The 27224-nt window shown below is 38.9% G+C and overlaps 1 protein-coding gene and 1 pseudogene across 1 annotated transcript; one reads left to right on the top strand and one right to left on the bottom strand.

Annotated features, from left to right (window-relative positions):
* Window positions 1-5061: 5061 nt before the first annotated feature.
* Window positions 5062-13732, top strand: LOC114530413. The gene is made up of 2 exons (XM_028552034.1): window positions 5062-5665; window positions 13668-13732. Exons 1-2 carry the CDS (start codon window positions 5062-5064, stop codon window positions 13730-13732), a joined length of 669 nt encoding a protein of 222 aa, XP_028407835.1.
* A 3718-nt stretch (window positions 13733-17450) lies between these two features.
* On the bottom strand, window positions 17451-18493 carry LOC114530412 (annotated as a pseudogene).
* Between the last annotated feature and the right edge of the window lie 8731 nt (window positions 18494-27224).

The following is a 27224-nucleotide window of genomic DNA, read 5'->3' as shown; positions in this document are numbered from 1 at the left end:
GGGAAATTCAGTCGGCATATTGGACTCAGAAGCAGTTGACACTATTCACTATATGTGTATGGACACATGATGAAAAGAAGAGCATGGTATTTGTTAGCAATGATTTGGATCATGACAAGACCTCCGTCCTGGTGTTCATTTATAAATTGCTTGTTGACTTGACTAGTAAGAAAGCCATCACAAAAGTCGACATTTTCTCAGATGGTCCTTCCTCGCAGTTCAAGAACCAGTATGTTTTCAACTTCTTTCCAGTCTTGCGTGAGCGGTTCCAACTTGAGTCTCTTGTCTGGCACTTCTTTGCAACATCCCATGGCAAAGGGGCAGTTGACGGAATAGGTGGTACAGTTAAAAGAAATGTCTGGATGGAAACCTTAAGTTGAAGAGCAGTTGTTAACTCGCTGGAAGATTTTTGCGAAGTAGCAAGAAAGAAAGAGCAGCATGTTGATGTCATCGCAGTGCCAGCTGAAGACATGAAGAGTTGCTCTGCTGAAATTGGTCTGGAAAAGAGTTTTGCTTCCTCAACTGCAGTCAAAGCTATCAAGAAAATGCATTTCGTAGCAGCCCTACAAGATGGCAAAATTAATTGCAAAGAGTATTCATACAAGGAATGTAATGATCATGTCTCTCAGCAAGATGACGAAGATGAAAGCGATTTGGATGAATGGTATGACAACCGATGCCAACAACTTGTTTCTCAGACTGTCCATGTAAATGTGGAAGATTTTGTTGTATGCAGATACGAAGGAGAAATGTTCCCGGGTCAAGTGACAGCTGTCCATCCTCAAGAACAGGGTGCCAGAATAAAGGTGTTTGAAAAGTGTGCTGGTGGTTGGAGATGGCCAAAATATACAGATGAAATTGACTACCCGCAAGATGACATAATACAGCATATCCAGTTCCCACAGCCTGTCAACAATCGGGGTACCTATAGAGTCATTGAGCTAGAAGACAGATGGGGAACAGACTAACTTGCAATACATGCAACCAACTTACATGTAGGTGCAAATGTACATCCATAATAGGCCATTGCCTATATAATAAGGGAACAATATTCCTTACGCCTCCATAATGTTGGTTTATATGATGGAATATATAGTTGTTTTACAACTATTTATAGATAGTTGTCAACTAAATATGTGTGCAGCTATAATTAAGTATCTGTCTTCAGTTTAGAACAATTTATGTTAATAAAACAATAAACAAGGAACCGTGGACAAAAGTGTAATGTCTGTTACAGTAATTCAGTAATGTCCGTTACATAAAAAAAGCCATTTATCCAGTTTGAAATTTGCATATCACCGAAATTGAACAAATGCATTGGGTGCGTTTTTATATTAACTTTACAAATAACTTATTTTGTTGTTATTGTAGTTGTATTTTTGATAATAATTTTGTTCAAAAAAGTTTCAATTTGATCATGTCTTTTCTGGTGTAATGTCTGTTACGCTTATTTGTTGAATAATATTAACATCCTCATCGAAATCTAGCTGAGAAAATATAGGACATACCAAAGATTAATTTTGTGTTTCCCAAATCCCAAAATACAAACACTGTGGCATTTAAAGTATAAAAAATAAAGTGATTTTTTTCTTTAAAATTGACGAGGTGTGTAATGTCCGTTACATGGAATTGCCCCATAGCACTTTTTTATGTCCATGTTACTTGCCTTACGAATAGTAGTATTGGTGGTCTCCAAGAACAGGGTAATTGCACAGACAACCACATACTCAAGCATGTTTAGCTTTCCCGGATTTACGACTTCATTTTTTGATTCTAAGTAACTTTTCAATCTTCTTGGTGTTTTTATCTTTTGTAAAATATGAGGGTGTTGCTTCCTTTCTTGCCTACCTTTGGGGATTTTTGGGACTCCAACACACATTTTCCCTCCACACTTACCATGACAATTGCATAGATCAGAACAAAAGCCTCATTGGATTTTACACTTTTACATCTTTTCACACTATGATATACTCTGTTAGCTGTATTTTTTCTTGATTTGAGACCGCAAAGACATGCAAAATTGTAATATTTTCTGGGGTAATAAAACTCGAACATCCAAAACAAATTAGGCTATACAGGGTGTATCAAAAAAAAGGTAATCCAACTTTGGCGCGCTATTGTACGTGAACTACTCGTCCTATTAACGCAATTTTTTCACATTCCGAAAGGTTAGGCTTTTATCTATCGAATGACATGATTTTAATACCAAATGGTGAAAAAATGAGCAAATAGGAGGCTGATAAAAAATGTTAGTCAAAATCGCATATTTTCACCTCTGAGAGTTGGGACTAAAACCATTGAAAATTAACTCCCTTTGGGTCTTAATTGAAGAATTTCGCTTCTGAATAAACTATCCGCATATGCATATTAAGTAGGAATAAATCTCACTCATCGAATAAATGCAAACATGGTACAACTTACGGTAGAACAACGAACTTTCGTCATCAAAACCTTTTTCGAAACCAGAAGTTTGCAAAGAACTCGTGAGACATTCAGGGAACGGTTCCCTGAGCGGCAACCGCCTGCACTTAAAACGATTTGGGCGAATGTGAGAAAGTTTTCCCAACACGGTACAACCTTGAATCAAAACAAGGGAAATTCAGGCAGACGTCGCACTGGACGATCAGAAGCCAACATCGAGGCAGCAAGACAGCGATTGGCTGAGCATCCGACAGGTACAAGCGCAAGACGGAATGGTGTTGGCCTACCATCCGCTACTTTTAATAGGATAACGAGGCTAGATCTAAACATGCACCCTTACCGCATGCAGATCCGACACCAACTCCTTCCTCGAGACTATGCTAGGCGAATGCAGTTTGCGCGATGGCTGTGTGATCATTACGAGAGAAACGAGGATTTCCTTCGGCCATTCGTTATTGGAGATGAAGCTGCATTTGCCATGAACGGCCAAGTAAACTCCCACAACGTTAGAGAGTATGCCGCAGCAGGACAACCGCCCGAGTTCAACTATGAGGTCAACATCAGTCGCGAAAAATTGACGGTTTGGATTGGACTTTGTGGCAGCGGCCAGATAATTGGTCCATTTTTCTTTGAAAGAAATGTCACTGGACAAATTTATCTCCAAATGATAAACAACGACGTGGTGCCACAACTCCAGCAACATTTTCGGAGGCAAATTGAAGGGGCATTCCGAAATCTCTGGTGGGTGCAAGACGGTGCGCCAGCACATCGTTTAATTGCAGTCCGCGATCGGTTAAGAGAACTGTTTGGTCATCGCGTGATTGCCCTCCACCATGACGTAGAATGGCCACCAAGATCCCCTGACCTTACTCCTTGCGATTTCTTTCTTTGGGGTTACCTAAAGAATAAAGTGTACACAAGCCCACCACATGATCTAAACGATTTGCGGAATCGCATTCAACATGAAGTTGAAGCGTTGAGAGATAATCCTGCGCTAATCAGGAGAACATTCCAAGCAATGCGGCGGCGATGTCAACTCTGTATCGATAGAGATGGTGGTCATGTTGAAGGCATTGGCGCATAATCTCTTTAAAGTGTAAATGTAAATAATTTGCAATAAACAAGTTGTAAAACCAGTGCAAGCTGTGACATGTTCGTGATTAATTGTTTTTTCTTTTGTTATGCACTGCTTTAATTAGGCTCAGAGGTGAAAATATGCGATTGTGACTAACATTTTTTATCAGCCTCGTATGTGCTCATTTTTTCTCCATTTGGCATTAAAAGCATGACATCCGATAGCTAAAAGCCTGATCTTTCCGAATGTGAAAAAATTTCGTTCATAGACTGAGTAGTTCACGTACAATAGCGCGTTGAAGTTGGATTACCTTTTTTTTGATACACCCTGTATATATTGATAAATGTTAAAGCATTAATTAACTGTTCCTCTTTACAATGAAAGCAGACTATATTTACTTTATCGTAATTATCGCTACTCTGGTTTTAGTAAATGAAAGTAATCACCACACAAAGATTAACTTTCACGACCCAACGTTTCGACACTCCGGTCTAGTGTCTTCATCAGGGGTGATCTGATGTTGAAACTCGGTTCCTTATATACTCTCAAAATGACGTCATCTATTAATCAGATGTAAATACTCTTTTGGCAAATAGCTTCCGTCATCCCTATTAAGGGCACAAAGACTCGCATTAATATGCCAGGCTTCCAAACAACGCCTTTGTCCATAACGATCATTAGTGGTAATGACTTTTGAATCGTTCCACCCAATGTTATGGTTAGTTTGACACACGTGTTCCGCCAAGGCTGATTTTGAACTGTTTAAGTTCGATACGGCCTTTTGATGTTCTTTTAAACGTGTGCCGAACTGGCGTTTTGTTTGACCTAGATATTCTTTCTCGCAATCACCACATGGTATAGAGTGTACAGCATGAGTTTTCTGTTTAGTCGCTACGCGATCCTTGGGTTTTCCGAAAATATGTCCCAATGTCTGAAAGGGTTTTAAGGCAACTTTTATACCACAATTATTCAGGATCCTCCTGATTGGTTCTGCAATTCCCTGAATGTATGGAACTATAGCAAAACCTGTTTTTGAGGAATCACCCTCTGAGGGATTGCATCTAGTCGAGACAGGGGATTTTAGACAATCATTTAAAAAGTTTCGAGGATAATTGTTCTCTCTCAGTACACTGAGGACATAATCACGCTCGTTGTCCCTAGCAACGCGATTGGATGGTAACGATTCAGCTCTTTGAAACAAAGTTTTTGCAACAGACTTTTTATGACTTTTGGGATGGTGTGAGTAGAAGGATAGATATTTGTCCGTATGTGTAGGTTTACGGTAAACGTCAGTTTCTAACTGCCCTTCGATATTTCTATGAACATAAGTATCCAAAAAAGCCAACTTTCCCTCACTCTCGCGCTCTACAGTGAATTGAATTGATCCCAAAATCCCTGTCAATCTTGCCATCAAAGTTGCTGAAAAAAGACTCACAGAAGATGTTTCTTTATCACAAAGAACATCGTTACCTGTGGAGGATATAATCGATCTTTTATCCTTTTGTCTCAATACGACTTATTTTACTTTCGAAGGCAACTATTACCAGCAGGTTTTTGGGACGGCGATGGGATCCCCGGTCTCGGCAGTAATTGCTAACCTAGTAATGGAAGATGTCGAGCAAAGAGCTTTAGCCTCTAGTCCGGTCAAACCTTTGTTTTGGAAACGATATGTTGACGATGTGGCCTCTGCGGTTAACAAAAATGAGATCGATAATTTGTTGAAACATTTGAATTCAATTGAGCCATCAATTCAATTCACTGTAGAGCGCGAGAGTGAGGGAAAGTTGGCTTTTTTGGATACTTATGTTCATAGAAATATCGAAGGGCAGTTAGAAACTGACGTTTACCGTAAACCTACACATACGGACAAATATCTATCCTTCTACTCACACCATCCCAAAAGTCATAAAAAGTCTGTTGCAAAAACTTTGTTTCAAAGAGCTGAATCGTTACCATCCAATCGCGTTGCTAGGGACAACGAGCGTGATTATGTCCTCAGTGTACTGAGAGAGAACAATTATCCTCGAAACTTTTTAAATGATTGTCTAAAATCCCCTGTCTCGACTAGATGCAATCCCTCAGAGGGTGATTCCTCAAAAACAGGTTTTGCTATAGTTCCATACATTCAGGGAATTGCAGAACCAATCAGGAGGATCCTGAATAATTGTGGTATAAAAGTTGCCTTAAAACCCTTTCAGACATTGGGACATATTTTCGCGAAACCCAAGGATCGCGTAGCGACTAAACAGAAAACTCATGCTGTATACTCTATACCATGTGGTGATTGCGAGAAAGAATATCTAGGTCAAACAAAACGCCAGTTCGGCACACGTTTAAAAGAACATCAAAAGGCCGTATCGAACTTAAACAGTTCAAAATCAGCCTTGGCGGAACACGTGTGTCAAACTAACCATAACATTGGGTGGAACGATTCAAAAGTCATTACCACTAATGATCGTTATGGACAAAGGCGTTGTTTGGAAGCCTGGCATATTAATGCGAGTCTTTGTGCCCTTAATAGGGATGACGGAAGCTATTTGCCAAAAGAGTATTTACATCTGATTAATAGATGACGTCATTTTGAGAGTATATAAGGAACCGAGTTTCAACATCAGATCACCCCTGATGAAGACACTAGACCGGAGTGTCGAAACGTTGGGTCGTGAAAGTTAATCTTTGTGTGGTGATTACTTTCATTTACTAAAACCAGAGTAGCGATAATTACGATGGATTATATACCTGGTTGCCGTGAACTCATAAACTTCAATTCGTTATATTTACTTTATTGATATATTACCTTAATACTACATATATAAACAGTAAGGAAGCTTACTTGGCTACAATCCAAAGTATTTCAAGTATGAAGGTTTAATAAATAGTAACAATTTCTAGTCGTTCATTGTTTATAGTACCCTTATCAGCAGCAATTATTGAGGAGTTGGCTCACCAAGAAAAGGATCATATTTGTGGAAATAGGCCAAGTCATATTTTTTTACTTTTTTGTTGTACAATACTCATCAAATACTAGTAATTCCTGGGTGTCGTCTTATGTCGACGTCTTGAGGAAGTGTTACACGTTGAGGTTTGTACAAGTGCATATATTGGGCGGTAAATGTTTCTGCAAGTACTGCACTATGTTGAGTGATAACCAATGTACTATATATGCTACTTTAATCATAGGAACCCCAATAAATATTTTTGAAATAATAAGTAAATAGTCCAGTTACGTTGCAAGTTCAGTGACATCAGTGATCGCGAAGCATAAGATATATATATTGAGAAGGGTGTAAACTCTCGTAATAATATAAACATACATACGAATTTCACTCGCAAAATTTTATATCAAAACAAGAATCCCTCAAATAAATTATCACAAATACATTTTAGATACTCGAACAACATTATTCCATTAAAAATATTTTAAAAAACAAATGAAAATGCACAAAAAATGTACAAAACGTTTGCTTATTTGCCGAAAAATATCGTGGGACCATGCGAGATATAAAATGCGGTTTGAGGAACGAATCTGATTAGTCAAAAAAATAAACAAACGACGCGTGCTTGTCAAGCATCCGGGGGGTAAAGTTAAAGTTTAAAGCAAGTTGAAAAACCGGTTTAACCTTTGCAGTCTTCTTAAAATTTTAGCCCATTTGCATTTAAAACATTCGCATAAAAATAGTATTTATAAATTTTCAACAGGTATTTATACAAACTTTAATTTTTTTGTGTCTTCACGTTTTTTTTCAACTTGCTTTAAACTTTGACTTTACCCCCTGGATGCTTGACAAGCACACGTCGTTTGTTTATTTTTTTGACCAATCAGATTCGTTCCTCAAACCGCATTTTATATCTCGCATGGTCGTACGATATTTTTCGGCAAATAGGCAAAAGTTTTGTACATTTTCTTTGTTTTTTAAAATATTTTTAATGGAATAATGTTGTTAGAGTATCTAAAATGTATTTGTGATCATTTATTTGAGGGATTCTCGTTGTTTTGATATGAAATTTTGCGAATGAAATTTGTATGTATGTTTACGCTTGGCAGCACACTATTCTTGACATGGCAGAGATTTCTCCAGAGTTCATTCGACCCAGTCTTCCACGCCGAACTATGTATAGTCGAAATCTCGATTCGTGTCCGTTTGTCTGATGGATGTCTGCATTTTCCGGGCCAAAGGTCGGTCATCAAGTCACTTTTAAAATTGGGGGGGAGTGGACAAAATATTAGAGCCGTCGGTACTGGACAAATGGGATATGCAGGGATATATCTTTTTTCTGTTTTTATACAGATACATACATATACATGAAAGCGATACATGAACGTTCATTCTTCAATCTTAGAGGAGTCCTTTCATGTGTTAATTGGCTATATGGTTCTCAAAGCAATGTTCTCATCTCAATCTAGAGCGGTGCTTTCATTAGTTAATTTAGTTTATCGGCTATAGCTTATTTGGTTCTTATATCTCAAATATTGAATATATTATAGCTCATATACCCAAGCGAATGGATATTGTTAATCACGTAATTGTATATGCAGTAACGCAGGATCGGAACAGAAGATAGACATTTTTAGAACAAGGATATATTTCTTCCCGCACTTAAACAGATACATATACATCAAGGCGATGAATTTTTATTGTCAATCTAGCGCGGTGCTTTTATGAATTTATCGCCTATGTCAGTATATGGTTCTTATGACTTAATTCATAGTAAACAAATAAGTATATGGGCATGAATATATGCAAGCAAACAAATATTGTAGGTACTAGACAAATCAGTGGGATATGCAGCAGGGATATATTTTTTTCTGCTTTTATACAGATAAATATACATGAAGGCGATGCATAAACATTCATTGTTCAATCTTAGAGAGATAAAAAACAGTCCTTCATTTGTTTATTGGCTACATGGTTCTCATGGCAATGTTCTCATCTCAATCTAGAGCGGTGCTTTCATTAGTTTATCGGCTATAGCCTATATGGTTCTTATATGACAAATGTTGAATATATTATAGCTTATATACCACAGCAAATGGATATTGTAATGTCCAGACACACCAGACGCGATTTGACAACGCAACGCGATTTTACAATTTTCATTGACCGATAACTTTGATCCTGGTTCAAATTCTGCATATATTTGGACGCGCTATAACATTTTAAATTATTCGATTGACATATTTTTTAAAATCTTCTCTCATTGAGTATTTTATCAGCTTTTGAAAACTAAAAACTCGCATTGTGTTGTCGATTCGCATCCGGGGTGTCTCGGCCTTTAATCACATAATTGTATACGCAGTAACGCAGGATCGGAACAGAAGATAGACATTTTCAGAACAAGGATATATTTTTGCGGCTGTTATATAGATATGTATACATCAAGGCGATGAATTTTTATTGTCAATCTAGCGCGGTGCTTTTATGAATTTATCGCCTATATCAGCATATGGTTCTTATGACTTAATTCATAGTAAACAAATAAGTATATGGGTATTGAACATATCCAAGCGAACGAATATTGTAAATGTTATTCAATGTTGGATACGCAAAATGTTGATCTTGTTAGTCCATAATTGTTCAGCTCATCTGACTTTTATGGTAAACAAATATGGACTGTGGGGTATTCAATACTATTCAGTGCAATTACATTTCAGTTCAAGAAATATCATTGCACGTAATTCATATCAGCAATAATCTAACACGTTCCCAATGGATGGAAAATAGCACAATATTCAATACGAATTTCTTAACTTATTTTTAATTGCATGTATTTTGTCAAAATTTTACTCGCTATTGCGTCAAGCTTTTTCATGGGTATTTTTTAAGACACCCTGTATATTCGGCGACAACACGCAAAACGCCACCGCAACACTTGATCTTGGGGAACTGTCAACTAGCTCCATTTGCGACAAGCTTAATAAGCTAAAATCATTATCAGGAAATGAGAACACAACAGTTTAGTTAAAATACATTTCAAAATGTCGATCTCATTAGCCGAAATGACTATTTTTTGTATTTTTGAGCGTATATATAGCGCTTTTGAAGTATTAGAGCATTTCAATTTAACATCCAGTTCCACAAATTAAATAACGATCTTTTAAGGAGAGGCACGCTAAGCGTACATGTATCTGCGCAAGATGAAAGCTGTAGGAATGAGGTTATGGTGGTTATGAAAAACATGTTTTATCTTATTTGCTTCAACGCGGGGTATTGTAATGAACTGTAACAGTATTGGTATTTAGGTGAAGTTTTAGCACTGCCAACAATAAGCAAAGCAAACAAATGATTCATAAAATAATTTCAAAAACTTGAATTTCATTCCCGATAAACGAGGGGTGGTTTTTTACTTTCAAGTGGGACAAATGCTTTTAAATTTTGGATAGCTGCTATTGTACTGTCAATTATTTATCGATGCTGTGGAAAAAATACAGCTGGGGATCAAGAACTGGCATTTATCGTGCAGAAAGGCGACAAGACATGGCAATGGCGACATAATTGATGAAATGTCAAGCGACACAAAAATGAAAAAATATTACATGGCACTACTTCAAACCCATCGAAAATTGATTGAATAATTCTTTAGTCCACTAGAATCGTGCTAAAGTACAGTATTTGGATGGTGCGTGCGACGGACGGCAAAAAACGGTGATCAAATTTGCAAAATATGGCTGAAATCGTGTTATGGCGGGGGGTAAGTGAAATGAAATATGTCGTATCGCAACAAAACATTGTTATTTCCTAGGAACTTTATAATAAATATTTTAGAATAAGCATGTTTTTTCATCATATGGCAAAAATTTTTAGAAAATAGGGAAAATTAGACTTTGCCAAGTGAATCTGTAATTTTATGCATAATTAGCAGTTGACCTGGAATAGTAAACATTCATTTTCTTGTAAAATATGAAACTTAGGCTAATTTCACTCTCCAGTGACCACCCCTAAAAGCAACCATTCTGAACCATATAAACAATTCAGAAAGACTGTAGCTTGGATAATTCAGGATTTAGAGCTATGTCGACTATGCCGTTTCTGGGTGTGGTCATTTTGAGGACTTTCGTCCCGGATTCACATTTTGGAACATATGCCATGTTGACTGCCATGGTCATTTTACCCTAAGACAGTTGAGATAATCTGTCCTAAATGAAATGCATACAAACTCCTTTACAGGTCCTAGACTAATCAGCATAATTAAAGTATGTACACTTAAAAAAGTTTTAAAATGATTTTTTAAAATTTAGTACTATTGTACTAAAGAAAGTACTGACTGGAACTAATATTGACTAAATTTTCATACACAATAGAAAAAGTGAATAACTGATATAAAATCCAGCAACGGTAACAAGAGTTCCTTGGTTTTTTATTTAATTGTCAATACATAAATTAAGATGTGGATGGAGATAGGAGGTAATTGTCAATGGGGATAGGAGGTAATTGTCCATTATTTATAATACCTGACAGGAAAAATTGTTGATGCATCCATATTTGCACATAACTTTATTTAATACTAATGTTGTTTATATGGATGAGACACCTGTCAACATCCACTCTTGAGCAACATGGATCAGCTATTCCAGAGATCCACATTTGTAGTGAACATGTTGCAAACCAAAGGCCACATACATCACCACAAAATGTTTAGAAGATTAAAAGTCGGATGTAATATTCAACTCCACCTCAATGTATAAAATCATATACTGCACATGTGGTTTGATTACCGCAGCTGTATATAAGACTGCCATTTTACTTGAAAACCAATACCAGCAGAAGGCATCAATAGCTTCTGTTTTGTACAGTTAATTGTATGCCACTGATTAGATCTATCTATATGAATTATCATAACTGTATATGCAAAGCTCTTTTTTTGTTTGTATACAATATTTCTTATGTCCTGCCAGTGAGTTGTTGTACTTCCACAAGCTTCCACGGCATAACTTGAAAACCCATATTAGCAGAAGGCATCATAGCTTTTGTTTTGTACAGTTAATTGTATGACACTGATTAGATCCATGCATATGATTTATGTTAACTGTATTTGTAAAGTTCTTTTCTTGTTTATATACAACATTTCTTATATCCTGCCAGTGAGCTGTTGTACTTCCATGAAAACCCATATTAGCAGAAGGCATCATAGTCTGAAATATGGCCTTACATTCATATCAGTGATTCATATTATGGAAGAAAAGACTGTATTTTGTGTTGGTTGTTTAAAATAGCAATAGCTTTATGTCCATGCTTTTAACATTCGCCATCTTGTTTTACACACATTAAAAGCCATTAATCGGAAGCTCTCAACAGCTTTCGGGATAAACTCGGACAAAGATTTGGAGTGCTCTGATTGGCTAAAGGTTACGGTTAACAGCTAACAACACGATAACATTATATCTGCGCTAACGCAGATACAAAAATGAATATTGTAAGAAAATACAAGACAAGCTTAAAGTAAAATCATTATGATAGGAAAATGCGCCGTAATAGTTTAGTTGAACTGAGATTTCAAAATGTCAATCTTGCTAGTCGATTGTTGAGCTCCTATAAACATATAAACAACCAATTCAGAAAATTCCGCATGCTGCCTTTAATCCCAACCTCGCAAGCCAGGCTCTTTAACCTACGCTCCACGGCCCACGCTGCGGCAAAGACCCTGGTCAAGGCTGGTCATGTGATTCTTTTGTTACGCTTCTCTCGTGTGGGGATGGGTGGGACACAAGTAGCGCATAAATCACATCAGTTAAAACAGCGTGTTTCTAAGAACTGAGTAATGAATATTGAGTGCGGTTGTACCACAAAGCGAAATAACCTGTGTCGTTATTGTTATTTGACCTCTAAATTCGCTCATCAACGAGATAGGACAGGCCTTCGAGTGCCTGTATTGAATGTCAACAGAACTTGTGACGATACTAAAACCGATTCTATTGATGATGATACAGTCTACACATACAATTTCAATCTAAACTCGGTTTATTGCTCTTTTTTGAGCTTTTTGCTGCGCCACACTAGCTGTATTTATTTAGTTTATTTCGTGAATCGCTATTTTTAGTTGCGTTAGTACAAAGCCATCTGGATTGTGACAAGTGCTAAAAATAGCAGAAATGGTATATCGACTTTGCCACTCCTCCCATGGATATGAACTAAGCGTTAATTAAAAACCTCCTATATTTTGGGAGATTTTGCGATGTCACATGACCAGCCTTGACCAGGGTCTTTGCCGTAGGGTGGGCCGTGGAGCGTAGGTAGAAGAGCCTGGCTTGCGAGGTTGCGTTTAATCCTTGGTCTTACCGGGGATGTTAAGGCAGCAATTTCCTTGCGATAGTAACTCCTAGTATTATTACAAGAGTTTCCATCCTTCTCAATAACTATATCTCATGCTTCGCGATCACTGACGTCACTGAACTCGCAACGTAACTGGACTATTTACTTATTATTTCAAAAATATTTATTAGGGTTCCTATGCTTTAATTTTGTTAGAAGCCACATGTGCACAGATGAGTCACTCACATCAGACAAACTATTGGCTATAACCAAAAAAATTGATAGGTACTATATGTTTAACTGTGATTTTTCATCCTTACAATTAATGACGTTTGCAGTTTTAGAATCTCCCCAGAACGCCCGATTCCTGTGTCACAATTTTGCAAATGACGATCCCAATCTCTTCAAAAATTTATTGCAGAGGGCCATGCATTGTCGAAAAAACCTGCCAAGCAAGTTAAGAAGACAGACAAAAAAATTAAGGAAATGCTTTTAGAGTATAACTCATCCAGGGAACAATTGAGTATGGAAGCAAAAACATGGTTCCAAGAATCACTTTGGACAATGCTAAACTACACAAAAAGTTTAACATTGATGAAACGAGACGAACCCAATACCACCATCTATTAGACAACACACCATGAAATGCTTAATCTTCTAAAACAAAGTAAGGAGGTAACGAAGTAAAGAAGTAACACTTATTAAGCTGCGAGATGGAGAGTGCATATAATTACTACTCAAAGAAAGAAGCCAAGGTTTCTGAAAGAATTGACATGTTAAATTCAAACATTGTGCGGAACAGGAATGAAGCGGGATCATTGCCGTTACTAAAAGCCGAACAGAAGATCTTGCGACACCTTGTTGTGAGCATCCACAATCCCCTAAAGGCTACATTGCATTGCCTGATGTGCCTTTTTCTACAGATATTGAGCAGGACTCATTCAAAGTGTATTTTGAAGTTGATGAACTAACAGCCTTGTCAGATTAGAGAATGACATATAAATTTAATATTACTTTGGCGTCAGCGACTGAGTTGAAAACTTGCCTTGGTTTTGTTTTGTTTGTTTTTTTTATTTTTTTTCATTGTTGGAAGTGTGTCTTGGCACAAAATATACTAGTATTTGAAATGTGTATGTGACCGTATTTATCTTTGTCACAGTTTTGTCTCCCAAGAGTTGGGGTGCACAGCTTTGGCTAATTTTCCGATGCGCGATTCGATCGCTTGCATGATATGGCAATTCCTCCAGGAGGAACAAATAAACCATTCTTTTGACGCAGTTCAATTTAAAAGTTAAACAAGACTTACCTTAAGTTGAAGTTTGACTGGAATTCTATCCCATAATAATAGTAACCAAGGACTGATGACATGAAGAACGAACGCAGGCTCAGCGGGAGTGACGTCACATCATTGCTATTAACCTACTCACAGTAACCAAGCATAAAAGAAAACAAGGAGAAAAAGGCTACACTGAAAACCCCCAAGGGTGGGATGGTGGGTTTGTCAGTCCTTGGTTACTATTATTATAGGATAGAATTCCAGTCAAACTTCAACTTACGGTAAGTCTCGTTTAACTTTTAAATTCTATCCCATAAATAGTAACCTGCAGACTGACATGAAGCCTTCAAAGCATGCGCAGTATTCTGTGAGTACAATTAAAGAGGTTAAGAGACATTATGAGAATTAAAGGCTACTTTAATCATTTGAAATATCACAACCAACTAGGAGGGATACACATAAATTATATAACTCTACATATTCTATAACACTCTTATGATAAAACCATTTGAAAGTCATTGATTGCACTACTCCAGCCTGCTCTTTTCAGAATTTCGTCGACTGGAATATTTGCTGCAAAAGCTGCTGTTGAAGAAGCGTGTTGCGTAGAATGTGGTTAAAAAATAGAAACATCGATACCTGCACCTTGTAAGCCTATTTTAATCCATCTAGCTAAAGTTTGAGTCCCCACAGGCCGATAAGGTTTTATGGTCGCAATAAACAATGTTTCGTTTTGTCGTAAATCCTTTGTCCTTTCCAGATACTCTTCGCATATATGGGCAAACATCAGCATCAAGAGTATAACAGGGAACAATTATAGGTGGTACTGAATAATTAGGTCTGATTCTCTGATTTCACCATGCAATCAGTATTAATGTTGAAATGAACCAAAGTCTGTTTTCGCTGAATGGTCACCAAGGCCAACAGCATAACCAACTTGTGACTAAGTTCCTTAAGGTTCAAGCTACTGTTAGGAATGAATGTTTTTAAATACTCCAGAACTATCTTGACATCCCAAATTGAATAATGCTTATTCGAGGGTGGTTTTCTTTCAAATGCTCCTTTTAAAAACCGACAAACCAAAGGGTGTTTACCTACTGGATAATTATCAATAGATATAAAGCAAGATAAGGCAGATTGAGCTGTGTTAATACTGGAATATGATAAGTGAAGCTGGGTATACAGAAATTCCAAAACGTGATTCAAAGTGGGGGAATGTGGAGAAATCTTCCGTTCACCACAGAATATATGCCATTTTTTGAGACAAACCACATACTGTTTTTGTGTAGCAGGTCGTCATGCGTCGAGGAGAATACTAGTAACATACATGTCTAGAAAGGCCCTGGCTTTGGTAATGTTGCCTGACACTGGACAAACCCATCAGCCTGAGCTTGTTCCTCATGCTGTGGACCTTGTCTAGTGGATGAGTCAGTAGCTCCAACTGTGGAGTCCATATCAACAATTTTGGTTGATGAATTAACATTTGAAGGAGAATAGGGTACCAAGTTTGCGTTGGCCATGCAGGAACCACTAATACTCCTTCCGCCTGATCCTCCAAGATCTTCCCCTTTTCTGGACAGGGAGTCTGCAATTGCATTGGAGCACCCTGGAATATAGGCTGCTGTAATCCAAATATTCTTAGGAATACACCATCCCCAGATCTTATTTGCTACTATATCACAGGCAACCAATTTGCATCCCCCCATATGATTAATGTAACTGACAGCAGTCTTATTGTCCAACTCAAATCTTACATGCACTGAAGATATGTCCTTAAAAAATATTGTCAAAGAAATAAAAACAACATAACGTTCCCTTACATTAATATGTAGGGTGCGCTGTTCATTTGTCCACAACCCTTGAGATTGTAAAGTAGGATTCGTTGTACAGATTACGCCCCAGCCAAGATTGCTAGCATCTGTCTGAAAGGAATGGGAGACTTCAGGATGACATAATTGCCTAACAGCTTGCATAACATTATCTATCCACCAAGAAAGATCTTGTTTTGCTGCATCAGATAAAGTCATGAAAGCATTATATTCCCCTTTATTTAGTGCTAAGGCCTTGATTTTATTGCGCTCAAGATTGCGATAATGCCGTCTGCCAAATTCAACACCAGGAAGGGCAGAGACAAGTGACCCAATAACACTTGCTATACTTTGAATAGTGCTGGATTTCATTTGCATAGTCCGCATACATACATCTCGTAACCGTTCCCTTTTGTCAAGAGGGAGCTTAACAACCATATTCCGACTATTAATTAGAAAACCTAACATTAAAATCTCCTGTGACGGAGTCAAAACACATTTGTCAGGGTGCACACATAAGCCTAAACTGATAAATAATTATGGTATCATGTAGTATATTATTTTCACAATCTGAAAAATCTTGGCCTTGTAAATAGAAATTGTCAATAAAACCACTATTTATGTGTCCTTTTTGCCTGAGCATAGCCAGAACTGGTTTCATGACCTTGGTGAATATTCTGGGGGAACTAGATAAACCCATAGGTAAGGCGTTAAACTCGTAAAGCTGATGTTCCCAAATAAATTTTAAACATTTTCTCTGCTCCTGAGAAATCAGTATACTATAATATGCATGTTTTAAATCTAGAGAAGCCTTGTAACAACCAGGTTTTACAAGATTGAGGATTGCAGCTAGAGTATCCATCTTGAAATGTCTGTAAAGAACAGTTTGGTTGCAATGTTTGAAATTAAAAATCAATCTGTGAACCATCAGGTTTTGGAACTGTGAAAATTGGAAATACACATTCTCCTTGAACATGCATAGATTTGGATATTACAGCTAAGTTAAGTAATTTCTCAACCTCCCTAGTAATATTCTGCTGTTGTTCTACATTAAATTGTTGATGCCCAGGTTTGCTATACAAAGAACAGTCATCAGTAAACTCAATGTGACAGTGTTGGACATAATCTAAAATTTCAGGATAGAAGTAATTTCGCACCACATGGCAACAAAATGACACCGCAGAAATTGGTGTTTAAGACGTTTCAACCCGAAAATCTAATCGCTGGTTCACAATTGTGCATTTCTGTATCGCCCTATCAAAGAGAAACCTTTTGAATATCTTAAAAAAGTTCAATTTTTCTTCTGAATACGCATTCTGCAATCTTTTGACTGCTCATCATACACAACTGACCGCTGTGAAATGGCCATTTTGAGGCTTAAAGTATACACAAGGTTATTAATTCAGACGATTCGTTTTTACCGTGAGCAAGCTTCAAATCTTTTGTGCAAGACATATTTTCTTGAATATTTATAAATCTTTTTCCTCACCAAGTTTGAAGTCTAAGTATCGAGAATTGCGGCTAAGCCTATACCAATTTCCGCGGTGTCCAACAAAATAGTATTAGTATTACCTGCAGTAAAAGGTAACTGATTAGAAATAATTGTATCCGCCTCAGTTAATTTAACATACCAATTGCGACTGGGCTTCTGGTTTGGAGCCTTTTGCTCGGTCTGGGGCCTTTCGCTCGGTCTGGGGCGTATTCAGAAAATTCTGACGCTGTTGAAAACTGTTATAAGAGCCTCGGGTATACCTGCCATGAGTAGCACCACTACGAACTCCTCTGGTATTATATGGCTGGAATCGCTGGCCTCTTCTATCTCGAAAAACTGGAGATGGACCTTTACACACTTTCTGTTTATTAAGTTCAGCCATTTCTTTAACACGCTTAGCGGTGTCCCCGCCAAAAAGAAATTCATCAACAGGACTTGTCGTACTACAAAGTCCCTTTGCAAACTCCGTCTTAAAATGAGGTCTGATAGCATCACGACATCTCTGGTTCCGCTCGAAATTTGCAGTCATAGCCAACGTGATGCCATCTAAACATGTAGTCAAAACACCTTTTGACACGTTAGCGGATAGTAATGAATTAGTTACCTTGAGTTGACAATTGATAGCGCCTAACAAGGCAGCTTGGGTTGTTTGAAATTGTAAATCAGTGCTTCGCGCTCTACCGGGAATTTCATTCCAAATAGTTGTCTCGCATCTAAGTAACCGTATTGAACATTCTCAGGTGTATTGTGGCGTTTCATGATCGCTTTAGCTTGCTCCTGGCTAATCCGCTTCAAACGTAATTTGTCAACAATACTGCTAACCTTTTCATTAATTGTTGGACCTTTGACTTCAATGTTAATGTCTGATTGTTTGTCATACTGTAAAATGTCACACTCATTAGCATCTGCAACAACATTTTGACCAAGCTGATTCTCAACCATTTTTTTGTCCACCTGAATTAAACTGTCAATGTCTGCTTGAATATTGATATTCTCAGGATTATCTACAACATCATCAGCCGGTGTAGATTCAGTATCTACAAAGCTCTCTTCATATTGATGTGACAAACTTGCAAAATTCTCATTTAATCGATTCAAGCTCATCAAGATAGCGCGGTTGACTGAACTTTGTTCCGACCACTGAGCTATAATATAAATGGAGAGACCAGCCATAGATACAGAAATTGAAGCTGGAATTTGCTGCGGCCGCCATCTTACTGTGACCACCTTGAGGGGTGTATAGGGAAAATGTGATATTTTCCTCTGTTTTTGTCTTGTTATTGCGAGGTAGAGCACTAAATGAAATCAAACATACCATTTCAAACTGCGTAAAATATCACATTTTCGGAAAAAATCACAGGTGGTCACAGTAGGATGGCGGCCACAGCAAATTCCGGCTTCAATTTCTGTATCTATGGTTGCTTTCTCCATTTATATTATAGCTCAGTGGTTCAGACGTATCATGATCGCTCACAGCTGATCTGAAGTACGTGAACTATGTTCCAAACAGATGCTCACACCGGTGGCATCGGCCATTGCCACTCTAAAGAAAGAACGGCAACTTATAGGGAAAGAATGGCCATATTGTAATTTTTAACCGAAAGAATGCCTGTGCAAGGCAATCTAGGTGAAATTAATATACTGTGACTCGTACAGAGATCACTCACCATCAATCTTAACAACTATATCACTCATACTAATAACTACCGTCCAAAGCAAAAATGAAAAAACAACCAACATGTGGGGAAACTTCTCGGTATATTCTCATCGAAACGCCTGTTGGCCGATTGGAAAGTCGCCGAGCCAGACAACTTTAAAGGCCTTGGGAAGTTGAAAAATCACCAAGTGAAATTACATGTGGATTCCAGCATCAAACCTGTCACGTCACCCGCCATACCAGTTCCATATCATCTGAAGGAACGTGTCTCTCAAGAAAACGATAAAATTATCGCACAACAGGTAATCGAGGAACAACCAACCAAACACCCACCCACCGAGCCAGCACCTTGGGTCTCAAATGCTGTCATCGCACTGAAACCAGACAGCAGTATTCATATGACACTTGATGCACGCCATGTGAACCCAGCTATCCATGCTTCTAACGTACCCATCTCACGACAAGAGGCTATTAAAGCCAAACTCAGTGGCGCCAACATGTTTTCAAAGATGGATTTCAAATCTACATTCTCCCAAATTGAGCTTCATCTGGAATCCAGATATCTCACCGTCCTCCATGCCAATGACAAATTATACTGCTACAAATTTCTGACAATGGGTGTTAAACCTGCACAAGGAGAACTGAATGAACATTGGGTTACAACCTCTGTTCGCGAACATCCTGAATACACACCTAATTCACAATGACCTCATAGTAGCCACCATGAAGACCGAGGCTAAACACCTGTCAGCCATCACCGCAGTCATGGAAGTAATAGCCAACGCAGGTATAACCCTTAACCCAAAGAAGTGCACATTCCGTGCATCCAAGATCGAATTCCTGGTGGATGCGCATTGGTGCTAGTGGAGTACGACCTGACCCAGCAAAGGTGGAAGCACTAAATCACATCACACCACCCAAAATTGAAGGAAGAGTTGATCAGTTTCCTCTGTGTGATGCAGTCCAATGCTGATTTTATTTTTCAAATTTCGCACGACACGCTGCGAAGCTAAGGGAACTAACCAAGAAGAACTGCCGATTCAACTGGACTAAGCAACATAACACAGCATACGAGGAAATAATTCAGAAATTCAACGATAATACACCCTGGAATACTTCAACATGCACAAACCTTCATTTTCACAGACTACATCCTAGGATTGCCAACCAAAATACAGGTCATAAGTGACCACAAGCCACTATGTTCCATCTTCAATGGCCACCGTAAAGGGTCCATCCACTCTGAAAGAACCAAGCTACGTCACGTAAGGTTCACCATGGTTTACCAACTGGGAAAGGTCAATCAGTCAGACTACTTGTCCCGACATGCCAAGCCGAACAAAGCGAAGCCGATGACCTGAACAACCCACTATACACACCACACCAGGCACCGACTGTATAGGTATAGGCACAAGCCACAAAAGAAGACCAAACACTGCAACAAATTGCCACTTTCATCAGAAAGCAACAAAGTGATCCCCAAGATCGAACCTGCCGAAGTTCAGAGATTCAGACCCATTTTATCACAGCTGGCAATAATGGCATCATTCTCAAAGACGAATGCATTGTTGCTTCCTACAAAACTTTAAGACACCACCATAGAAATTGCACACCCGGGCCAAGATGGTTTGAAACGCCGACTGCGATACCACTTTTTCTTTCACGACATGAACAAGAAAGTCGAAGAGTTTGTGACTTCCTGTGACGACTGCAACCCATTTGTCAATAAGAAGACGAAAGAGCCAATCAGACCACATTGCATACCTGATACATGTTGGGAAACTGTGGCCATAGATTTATTCGAGCCCATGCCATCCTCAAAACACATTGTGGTACTCCAAGATCCATCAAGATTTCCTGCCGCCCAGCTCATTGCGACATTACGTTGGAGTCAACAAATAAAAAAAACTCACCAAAAACCATCAACATTACTGATATTCTTATTCTTTGATCTAGTTAACGTTGGGCATGATGTATCATGTAAATTTAGTATTATAATTTATGCTAGTAGTGAACAGTAGGACAAAGAGGACACGAGGGGACAGGAGAGGAATGAAAGAGAAAGGAAAGAACACTGAACTAGCGAACTATTCTAAGTGCAATCATGCATGACATCACACATAAAACACTGAGACCTCATCGAATCGGGTCAGTTTGTTAAATGCTTTCCCCGAGAGGTAGTTGTCATGGATGAAGCTCAAAATCCGCACAACGTACAAGTGGTTTTGCCGGCCAATATTTACCCCGGGTATTGAATATTTGAATTGTCCTGTCGTTTAGGCGTGTCAAAGACTTTAAAACCTATTCCCAATATAGTTTACTTGTATGTCTGTCAAGTGTCCCTGCTCGCCTGTTCTGCCACTCCAACACAGGGCCGGAATAATTCTGTCCCGACTCAACAATACTCATTTAGGTTTAAGGAAAAGAACTGCACAGCTTCGACTGGGAAAATTCGGTATATACACAAACAAAATAACTCCGCTCACTGAATAAATACACTGAATCTAGATTATGAAACAGGCGAATGCCCCATGGGGAAAACTTCATACAATCGATATCGCTCATTAAGGATTATATGAATGGCCGAAATTACATATACATCCGTACACGATTCAATATTCACCATTAATAGGAGTTTAAATGTGGACATATGGAAAACCCCTAGAATAACCCAGTTCAGGGAGTTCTTTTTCCACGTATATATGTGTGTGGACTCGGTAGCGGCCGAGAGGTTTTTATCTGTGTATCTGTTGTATTATTGACTCGGTAGAGGCCGAGAAATTATTCCCAGAGTATATGAACTATTATTGTTTGGTAAAGGCCGAGAAGTTGTTTCTAAATATATGCGGTATTATTGTCTCGGTAGAGGCTGAGAAGTTATTGCTAATATACCTAATATTATAATTTGTCTCGGTAGAGGCCGAGAAGTTATTTCTAAATATATATGCGGTAATATTATTTTCTCGCTACAGGCCGAACAGTTATGTTCAGTTCTCATCGATATATTTTTTGTTCACCCCATACAGACTGAGGAATTCTATTTTAAGTGTATCAGTACACAACTTGGGGCAGTGGAAAAAGAGAATTATTGATAACACAAGTATATAGGGTACTATGGTATATAGTTCCCCGTGGTAACTTCAGCACTTTAGTAACCATTCACCAATGTATGTTAGTCCGTGAGGGCGCACTAGGGTGCTCGAGATGAGTTATTTCAATTATGTTTCCTGGACGTGGTTGTGGCGTTTGTTTCACCTGCGGTCGTCCAGGCCATTTCCAGCGAAACTGTCCGGGACGAAATCCCCCGGGAGCATGATTTGTCCATCACTGAATACATACTTATTTTGGTATTCTAGCGTATACGTATATATTTGGGCATGTGAATGTACTTGATTCAACAATACTAATAAAATGTAGCATACATTATATCTTCTCTGTTTTGAATATCTACTCCGATCAGTTGTTTCCTAGACCTTCTCTCATACTCTTGGGACAGGCTTGTTTAGCCTTCTTTTAGCTTACCTGTTGTCGGCTCTGGGTGCGGGCGCCTAATGCCTTTATGCCCTTAGGGGTTGCCTGGGACCGACAATGGAGTGGGGGAATCGGATCGCGGGTTCTTTTGACTCTGTTTTCATTCTTTCTAAGGATATCCCTACATCTAAGCGCCAAAAAATCTTCGATTCACAGGAATTTTACAGTCAACGTCACCCAAGACCAACCGTTCAATGGTGCAATTGGCAAGGCTCGCCCACTACTCTTGTCGGTCCTAGGCCCTGTCCTATTATGGTATCTAATTGCAAAGTCTTAGCCAGTCCAAAGGACACGATTTTTCATGATCCGTCCTCGGGGGGATCTGGCTACCCTGCTCGCCTTATCTGATCATGAGATGGATAAATTCCTCAGTTCCCCAACCCACCCCAATACCCAGACAACTACCCAAGATTCACCAGTCTCCCCAAAGCACCTGGCACAACCAGGACCCAACTACCCAACGTTCAATATAACCCAAACCACCATATCCTCCAAAACACCAACCACATCTCCAGGCACTCCAACCTCAACCGACTGTCCCACAGCCAACACCCACCCACCCACATCCCCTAACATGCCTAAAAAATAAACACCTCCTCTCCCAACAACCATAGCCCCACCATCCTGGCCCCACATCAACCATCCACTTCATCAATTCCCACCAATTTCAGCCACACACCATCCACCACCTTCAACCAACTGGTTGAACTCCACAAAACTTACTCATACCATCAACGCGAACAAACCATCCTCAATAAACACGTAAATCACCACACAACACCCACTGGTTTAACTATCAAGTTACAACCCTGGACTCAGTTGTCCCCAGAACACCAACAAGCATGGGACAACCACATCCAAAACCGCCAAACACAACTCACCTCCATACTACACCAGCACCACACTCAACAATTGGAAAAAATTGGAGAACGCTTAGCCACACTCTCCAAATCTGTCCAAAACACATACACAAAAGACGTCTCTACCACCATCCTTGACATTGCCAGCACCTCCAGTCAAAAACATAAACAAAAATACAAAAAAAATAAAAGCCGCCACAAATCCACCCTTCAACCACCATACAAACGCACCAAATCCACACCACCCACCCACCAAACAACACCACATGTCCATCAAACAACACCACACACCCACCAAACAACACCACCAACCCCCTCGGGTTTTCGGAAACGGCCACATCCCTATCCCAAACCGACATCTCCACCCATCAAACCAACACAAACACCCATACCAATGTCCAACGAGACATTAACAGCAACCATCCGCAAACGCCTGGTGGGGAAACAGACACAGTTCCCCACCATATACAACATGTTCATGAAAGAAAAGCCATAAAAGCATTCTTTCATGACACCACTCGACGGAAAGCCACCCACAAAAACCACGATAAAAAACATTATCGTGACCAAATCACAAATCACACCAACAACAATCTCATAGTCTCAAATTATCTCGAAGTCTCAAACAACAATCTCAAATTATCTCGAAGTCATCATGGAGAATCGACGCGTACTTCTCGCTCTGTGTTTCACCGTTCATTTAATGTTTATTTTGAACAAAATATCCTTACAAAAGGATGAAACTACATCTGAAAACTACGAAAGGCTCTAATATTTCAAAATAAAGAGCTCGCTATCATCTATTGATGTCGATAGAAACGGAATACACTGGTGCTGTAGCAGTGACAAGATATTACGAAGCAGACTTGGCATAGGCGTAAAGTATGCTTTTAATCTGGACTTTAACGAACTCCCCGAGAGTACCTTACAAACAGCTCTCCTCTTGATCGCTGGAGATATCGCTATTAACCCAGGACCAAGTCTAAGTAACGAACAAATCAGTGGTGGTATGTATAGAAATACACACACCTCAAGCAACTTGTGTGTTCTATATGCAAACGCCCGTAGCATTGTAAACAAGATAGATCGACTGCACTTGGAGATCACCAGTAATCAGGCAGACATTGTGATACTGACTGAAACGCATTTAGATTCTACCATAGCTGATTCGGAAATTCTCCCTCCAAATTTCTCAGTATTCAGATGCGACCGAAACCGTCACGGAGGCGGTGTTTTGATAGCAACCAAAAGTTCACACAAAATCGTTCACCGTGACGACATAAAACCTAACGCTGAGATCTTGATTGCAGAAATCATACTTAATCGCAATCAAAAAATTACTTTAGTTGTTTTCTACAGACCACCAAACAACGATCCATATCCATTAGAAGAACTACAAAGAATTCTTAGCAGCGTTTCAACATCAGAATTGATAGTCGTGGGCGATTTTAACATCACAGGAATAGATTGGTCAAATACAAGTTCATTATCAACCTCAACTCTGCCCAGTCTATTGCTTGCCATAGTCCACGACAACTTTCTGAGTCAAATGATTTCCGAACCAACGAGAGGTAGTAATATTCTAGATCTCGTGCTTACTACATCTACAGTTTACGTGCAGGATGTCTGTGTTGGTGATCCCTTTTCTGACCATAATCTAGTCATATTCAAAATAGACAAAAAACCTTACAAAATAAAACCTCGTAGCACAAGTCACTATTGTTATAGAAAGGCAGACTGGGCAAAATTGCAAAATCTCCTACACCTCGCTCCACGGCACCTCTCCACAACCGAGCATGACATAGACAGTAAGTGGCAACTTTGGAAAGATATACTGACATCAGCTGTTGACGACAGCATCCCTAAAGTCGGTACCAAGAGAAGGCAAAATGCTCCATGGATAACGCAAGAGTTGATTTTACTATGTCGGAAGAAAAGATCAGCTTACAAGAAAGCAAAGAGGTCCGGTAAGACGCGGGATCAAAATTATTACAGAAAACTAAACAATATGGTTAAAAGGAAATGCAACATTGCCCGGTGGGGATACATAAATAGTTTAGCCGAAAAAATTTCGAGCAATGATGCGAAACCGTTTTGGAGATATGTAAATTCCAAGAGAAAGGGAACAAACAATCTTATACTATTAAAAACGCAGGATGGAGAGATTACAAACGACAGTGAAATTGCGGAGACTATGAACAATTATTTCTCATCAGTGTTTACCGAGGAAACTTTCGATACTTTTCCGTCAATGATTCAAAGAACAAAGGACAGTTTAACTAATATTGAATGTTCCGCCGCGGAAGTCGAACGTCTCTTGAAACAGTTGAATGTAAACAAGTCTCCTGGCCCAGACGATATTTCCCCACAAGTTTTAAAACAATGTTGCACACAGCTTGCACCTTCCCTAACAACTATATTAAATGAATCCTTTTCTATTGGTAAACTCCCGCGTGACTGGAAGCTTGTAAATATCGCCCCTATTCATAAACGAAAGTCGAAATACAAAAAAGAAAATTATCGCCAAATCTCCCTAACGTCAGTTATCTCAAAAGTTGCTGAGAAGATAGTTCAAGACAGATGTGTTCAATTTTGGCTGGACCGACATATCTTTTGTGAAGATCAATTTGGTTTTCAACGAAACAAGTCTACACTATCTCAACTGCTATTATGTTTCAATGACTGGGCCAAAACTAGAGACGAAGCTACTCCTACTGACGTAGTAATTATGGACTTCTGCAAGGCTTTTGACAGCGTGCCACATGAGCGCTTATTATACAAATTGAAACAATGCGGTATAGACGGTCCATTGCTTGATTGGTTCAGACACTTCCTCACGAACCGCTATCAACGTGTCATTGTACGTGGCTCGCAGTCAAGTTGGGCCCCCGTTAAATCAGGGGTACCCCAGGGAACAATCCTAGGTCCTATCTTGTTCCTCATTTACATAAACGACTTACCCTCGGAAATTCATAGTTCAATCAAGCTCTTCACGGATGACACAAAAATTTATCGTAAATTGGTTGACAAGATTGCTGATAGTAATATCTTACAATCTGATTTAGACCGCATGAGAAACTGGACTGAAAATTGGCAACTAAATTTCAACTTTGAGAAATGCGAAGTAATGCGGATAACACATTCTAAAGACCCCACTCTACCTGAATACTATTTATCAAACAGGAAACTCGAAGTAACAAACAAATTCAAAGATCTAGGTATTATGATGTCACATAACCTAGCTTGGTCATCTCATGTCCCCAATATTACTAGTAAAGCAAACCGTATGTTAGGTCTGGTTAAGCGGACCGTCGGGTCATCCAATTCAGCAATATTCACTTTATTGTATAAAGCTTTGGTTAGACCTATATTGGAATATTCTGCTCCAGTTTGGTCACCTTACTTATTAAAGGATATTAAGGCCCTCGAATCCGTACAGAGAAGAGCATCGCGGATTGCAACAGAAACGGGGAGAGATGTCCTACCCAGATCGCTGTGACTTATTAAAATGGAATACTTTGGAGAAACGTAGAGAATACTTATCTCTCATAGAGTGCTATAAAACAGTCCTTGGCCTAAATGGCATAAACTTCAATGAAATTTTTGAATTTAAGAAATCGAGGAAAACTAGATAAAATCATAAATATTCACTATATCCCAAGCTCTCTAGAGTTAACTTTTATAAGCACTCTTTCTTTGTTAGAATAGTTAGTCCATGGAACGCATTACCTCAAAATGTCGTGGAAGCGAATAGTTTCCGTAGCTTCAAGCAGGAACTTAAGCGTCACATGAACATTTACTAGAACAATAACATACTAATACGCTTTCTAAATTTTAACAAACTATTAATGTAAAT

The sequence above is a fragment of the Dendronephthya gigantea genome, unplaced genomic scaffold (genome assembly GCF_004324835.1).
Source record: "Dendronephthya gigantea isolate DGI-Jeju-01 unplaced genomic scaffold, DenGig_1.0 000062F, whole genome shotgun sequence".
Lineage (NCBI taxonomy): Eukaryota > Metazoa > Cnidaria > Anthozoa > Malacalcyonacea > Nephtheidae > Dendronephthya > Dendronephthya gigantea.
This window is presented reverse-complemented; position numbering and strand designations above follow the sequence as displayed.

What these genes read in the sequence shown, in the direction of transcription:
- LOC114530413 (XM_028552034.1), top strand. Translation starts at nt 5,062, where the DNA reads ATGGGATCCCCGGTCTCGGCAGTAATTGCTAACCTAGTAATGGAAGAT. An exon ending in GAGGATCCTGAATAATTGTG is followed by an intron (nt 5,666 to 13,667) that starts GTATAAAAGTTG and finishes CTTTTTCTACAG; the next exon opens with ATATTGAGCAGGACTCATTC.